The following is a 5,312-nucleotide window of genomic DNA, read 5'->3' as shown; positions in this document are numbered from 1 at the left end:
CCTCCCGGGGCGCGAGGAGGCCTCAGTCCGCCTGTGGTCCCCACTTCGCCGCCTGGGCCCGCCGCGGCCCGGGGACGCTCCCCCGCCCGGTGGTGGCTGTCTCCGGCCTAACAGCTAACGGTGCCCCCTTCTCCTTCCAGCCTTCAGGGTGTCCCGCTGGCTTATGACAACATCAAAGTGGTGGGCGAGCTCGGGGACATTTACGACGACCAAGGATTCATCCACCTGAACATCGAGGCGGACTTCGTCATCTTCAGCCCCAAGAAAGGGAAAAAACTGGTGGTATGTAAACGCGTTGACGTCTCACGAGGCATATTTTTTTGTTAAATAATCAAAGTTCGGCTTACCTCCATCAACAGAGGTCTGGGACTTAGGTGGAGGTATATTTTAGTTTGTTGGTGTATGAGCAGTTTACAGTAGTTTGTTAGCAGTTTGTAGAGTAGTGGTTTTTATTTTCATCTATTCCTACTATTTGTTCCTATAATTGTTAAATTTATATGTCATATTTAGGTGCTATTACAACATTGTATCATAAAGATTGCATGCTATTAAATACTATGTCATAATTTTGCATATCAGTCATATCGATGCTTCTTTCTGAAGAGCAGATAATTCTCAAACAGGTGTGTTCTTATTTAATAGTGGCAGGGAGGTTTAGGATGTTCTCGTGGGTTTCTTTCCTTCAAGTACAAGAGCAGTACATCAAGTTGAAGCCTGCCTTTCAGCAAAAGGAAATGTATGGCTCACAGAACAGCTTTAAGCTTCTTAATAGCCTTGCACCAGCACTTGTGGGGAAAAAAAAAGTTCAGAGTTGGCTTACAGTCGTTGTTGTGCCATACCTTTTGCAGCATAGCTTGTGTCTTTCTAAGTGTGATTAAGAAATGAACGTGTTCCCTTGCTAGGAAGAGAATGGAAAAACCCTCAGTGCCTCTCATTCATCCTTGGGAAAAACAAAGGTGAATAAAGTTTGACATGCAAATGTGTCAGAAACCCACTGAATGGAGTACTTAAAAGCTTTTCATGTGTCGTCTGTATCTTTAGCTGCTAAGTACTGCTGTGCCAGCATGAAGGCCGTTTTAAGGAAGTAAATCAGACTTAAAATGGCTTTAAAGCAACGTTAATGGCTGTAGTGTGAGGAAAGAATTACTTGTTCTATTAAGGTACTTACTGTGGCTAAATCCCAGGTTCTGACTTTCTTTCTCTTGCAGGTGTAAGTTCAGTTCTGTTTTGAGAGGAATTGAAATTAAGAGTGTATAGGAATAGCTTTGATTTTAATGAAATGTTAGCTTATTTGATAGATAAACTGACTTTGCAACTTGTGCATAACCTCTTGTTGAAAAGTGTCCATATAGGAAACCACATGTGCATTTAAAGGGATAATCTTTACTATAGCTTCATATGACATTCTTTTGCTTTTTTTAGGGTGTAATTAATAAAGTGGCCCCTAGTCATATTGGCTGCCTGATACATGGATGCTTCAATGCTTCTATCCCAAAACCTGAACAAATGTCGATTGTACAGTGGCAAGAGCTGGGGTTAAAAATAGGGGATGAACTGAAATTTCAAGTATTGCACTTGGATTCTGATGCAGCTGGGGTGTTCTTCATTCGAGGAGGACTCACTAAAAGCCGGTATTGTGCCCTACTAGAGAATGTTTTAAACTGCTTTAATGCCAAATGATTTGAATTAACATCTTAATCTTTAAGCTTTCTTATTTTTACACCAACGTGTGTCTATATATAGCCTGTGTTACTTATCTTAAACTAAACTTTCTAGTGTTAAGGACTTGCATGGAAGTTTTGGGGTTTTTTTTTGAAAAGTAGATTTTTTTTGAGCTTTAAAAATCTGAGTGTGCTGACCTATGAACTGTTGATTGTATAAATAATACACGTTCAAAATAGCACCCCCAGACATCTAGAGTAGCTGTGTTTATGAAAGTGCATAGGCTTTTCAAGTGAAAACGCTCCAGTTCCTGAACACATTTACATTGTCTTTTACACACATGCGCACGCGTGCACACATTACAAAACCACAAGTAGTTATATGTGGATGACTTAAATGCGTGATGAAACATAAGAATATCAAAGATGATAAGAGAAAATGCGTCACCTTCCTTCTTTCGCTTATGCCACTAAATTTTTAGAGCAGCTTGCTAAAAATCGTAATAGTGATATCTTTAAAAGAGTTCATTTGCTGGGTAATTTTTTGCTACCAACGTGGTTGTGTTTTTACTTAAATGTACAGTATAACTCCTAATGACAAAATCATACAACTTTTTTTTGTTTTATTTTTCTTTTTTTTAATCTGGAAGGTTGCTCTGGATTATTTCAGTGAGTTTACAATGAAACTTAATGATTTTTTCCTCAGTGTCTCTGGGGACATCTCTTCCATGGTTTTTAACTGCACTCATTCCATATTTTTCTTCCTAGACATTTTCTCCATTGCTCTCAGTTGCAAGGTACCTGCTGGGTTTTTTGATTTTGTTTGTTTGGGGGGGGTTTCTTCTTTTTTTGACTTTTCTGGCATCACCTTTGTTTTAACTGTATAGACTTCAGCAAGGCAATTGCTTGGTAAAACCAGCAGTGTATCTCATGTGTCATTGAACGGGCCATTGGCTCTGCATGTTTGTGAATAACTTTTTTTAAAAAAGCTTTATTATACAATTCGTTGTTATGAATTAGTGGATGAAGGAGTACAAGAAAAGAGGAAATATCAAAATGGTTTGTACAGCATTTTAAAGAAGAAATTTAGGCTAAGATTTGAAAGAGAATATTGATTCTGTAGGAAGAAAGAAGCCAGTCACATAATAGAAATCACCTTGAAAGTCTTAAACTGGCTTTATTTTCTGTAAGTGGAGTATCATGTTCTTTATTTGTTGGGGTTTTTTAGCAAATACTTACCTCTTATCTACTTGGTGTAAATACTGTGTTTTAGCAAATTTTGGCTTTTCACTGTGTGAGGTGCGCTTAGATGTCTCTACTTCAGCTTATTTTGTATATTTCTTTACAGCATGCAGCCCAAACGATCTGAGACTGTCACTGACAGTACAAATGGAGATGAAATTCAAAAGCTTGACCACCAGGAATATGGCTTGAATGACTCTGGGGGAGATAATGTCACAGAGGACCCTCTAGGTGAGACGGATAACACTGGGAGGGAAAATGCAGAAGAGCAAAGTGTTGATGCTGTGAATGGATTATGTGATGATAAAAACAAGAAAAAGAAAAAAAAGAAGAAGCATAAGCAAGAAGAACAGGAACTTGTATTGCCTACCAGTGACTCCAGCGGTTACCAAAGTGACCATAAAAAGTCAAAGAAAAAGAAAAGAAAGCATTGCGATGAAGTTGAAGAAAGTGAATTATCTCAGCTGTCACGAAAACCCAAAGCTAAAAAGAAAAGGGACTAAAGTCTGAAGTGCCTTTCCTGAATAAGATGTCAGACATTTTTTAGAAGCTTCCAATAAAATCCTGTTTTCAAATTGTATATTCCTTTACTAAACAGTCTGCGCTGCTAGGTGGGAGGATACTTGTGTGCATATGTGCACCAACAGCTTTAAAGGCAGAATCTTTTAAAGAAGTGATAGAAGAAATGGAATAGAGGCAGTATCTGCCTCTTTACTGGAACATAATTACAGGAACACATACATAACCTCTGTGTCTGCTTCCTGATTGCATGCGTTAACCAGTACTAGTTCTGGTGTTTGCTACTCTAATTCCATTTTCGCTGCTCAGTGTTTTGATAAGAGTAGATTAAGCTTACCTTTGGGGTTTTAGGAAATACACCTGCATTGCATGCGCCTGAAAAGAGATTTTTTTTTTTTTTTTTTTTTTTTTTTTTTAATTGTAGTAAGGGACCATGAATGCCTGTGAATGAAACTGCAGCCTGATGTAAAGGTTAAGCAAATGCCTGAGTGTCTTGGATCTTTTAAAACACCTTTGGCAGTACTCTAGAAAAAACACTATGATCAGTTGATTCAGAGCAAGCAGGGAAGATAGGAGAAAATTAATTTGTAATGGGCTAGACTACCACTGAGAGAGAGGCTGGTAAAGCAGTTGGTAATGGGACATACCTTGAATCAAGCTCACTGACTTCACAGTTTTCTTTAAAAAAAAAAGTTAAAGTGCAACTCCCAACTTTTTGTGCTAGTTGTAACCTTCAAACGTTGCTCTCTAGAATAACAGGTCCCTACTGTCAGTATTTTCCAAATTGCTGGAATTAGTGGAAAGTTCTGACAATGGGAAAATGACAGTCAAAATTTAATAAGTGTTCCTTTATTAAGAACTAATTTTCTTTGTGTACGGATATGATAATTTTCTGAATATCAGTACTTTCAGTTGCAGCTCTGTTCTGTTGTGAGGAGTTCTGAGGAGAACTGTAGTGTGACATGGACTAGGCTAAGTCTTTAATTGAGGTAGGAAGCAATGATTACTTTGGTGATGATTTACCAATATTGAGTATTACAGGAAGACATAAGCAGCTCTTTGGAAGCTTTATAAGTAAACAGCACGTATGTGGAAACTTGCTGTTCATCTGTCTGTTAGGTGACAAAACATTTTGCTCTAGGGATTATGCTGATGCTATTAGCTCACTTTACTGGGTTTATATACAGTGCCTAACAACATATCCATTCACATTGAACATGTTCTGAATTTAAAGTGTGACAATGCTTGTTTTAGGGCTCACTTTATGCTATATTAATGTCTTCTATGTATTTTTAAAGCTCCAAATTTACCAAGACAACTCTTAAGTTTCTGTCTTCCAGGCTTGATGGCATGTCAGTACATCATAGGCATTTTAAAGTTACTGTAACACTACAAAGAATCAAGAGTTTTTGAAGACCTATCAGGTGAGCTTAAATAGCTGTTTAAGGGCAGCAGAAACTTCAGTATATCCTCTTTTGCTTGCTTTTCAGTGTAGTTGATCTTAAAACCAGTTTCAGGACAGTCCTGAAATGAACATGAATTGTCCTTGTTGTGTTTCTACCTGTGACAATGCTGACACTTGAACTACATGCAATTTCATGGACGCTGTCAGGTCTGTCCATCTTCCTGTACTGTGACAAAACCTGAGAAGTCTCATAATGTTTGTAATGTGTTTGTTACAGCACACTACAAGGTCAAGTGAGAGCAGTATTCTGGCATGTTAAGTGTTGCAGAAAGTAACAAAACATCCCACCCTGACATGCTTCAAATTTAAATACCCAGGCCAAGCTGAAGGTTAGGACATAATTTACAGTCAGAAATTATTTTAGCTCCTTTTTTTTTATTAATGGATCGATGCAGAGGGAAGAAGTTAGATTAGTAGGTATGGAG

At 38.0% G+C, this 5,312-nt stretch overlaps 1 protein-coding gene across 1 annotated transcript; it reads left to right on the top strand.

Moving 5' to 3' along the window:
* Nucleotides 1–140: 140 nt before the first annotated feature.
* On the top strand, nt 141–3,406 carry TWISTNB (TWIST neighbor; the record flags this gene model as incomplete). Its single annotated transcript, XM_010296776.1, has 3 exons — nt 141–282; nt 1,423–1,631; nt 3,010–3,406. Coding segments are annotated over 3 exons (748 nt in total), but the record flags the coding sequence as incomplete, so codon positions are not given.
* Between the last annotated feature and the right edge of the window lie 1,906 nt (nt 3,407–5,312).

Source organism: Phaethon lepturus, unplaced genomic scaffold, assembly GCF_000687285.1.
Source record: "Phaethon lepturus isolate BGI_N335 unplaced genomic scaffold, ASM68728v1 scaffold13051, whole genome shotgun sequence".
NCBI classification, from domain to species: Eukaryota; Metazoa; Chordata; class Aves; order Phaethontiformes; family Phaethontidae; genus Phaethon; species Phaethon lepturus.
The sequence above is the reverse complement of the archived record's forward strand: the minus strand, read 5'-3'. Positions and strand labels throughout refer to the sequence as shown.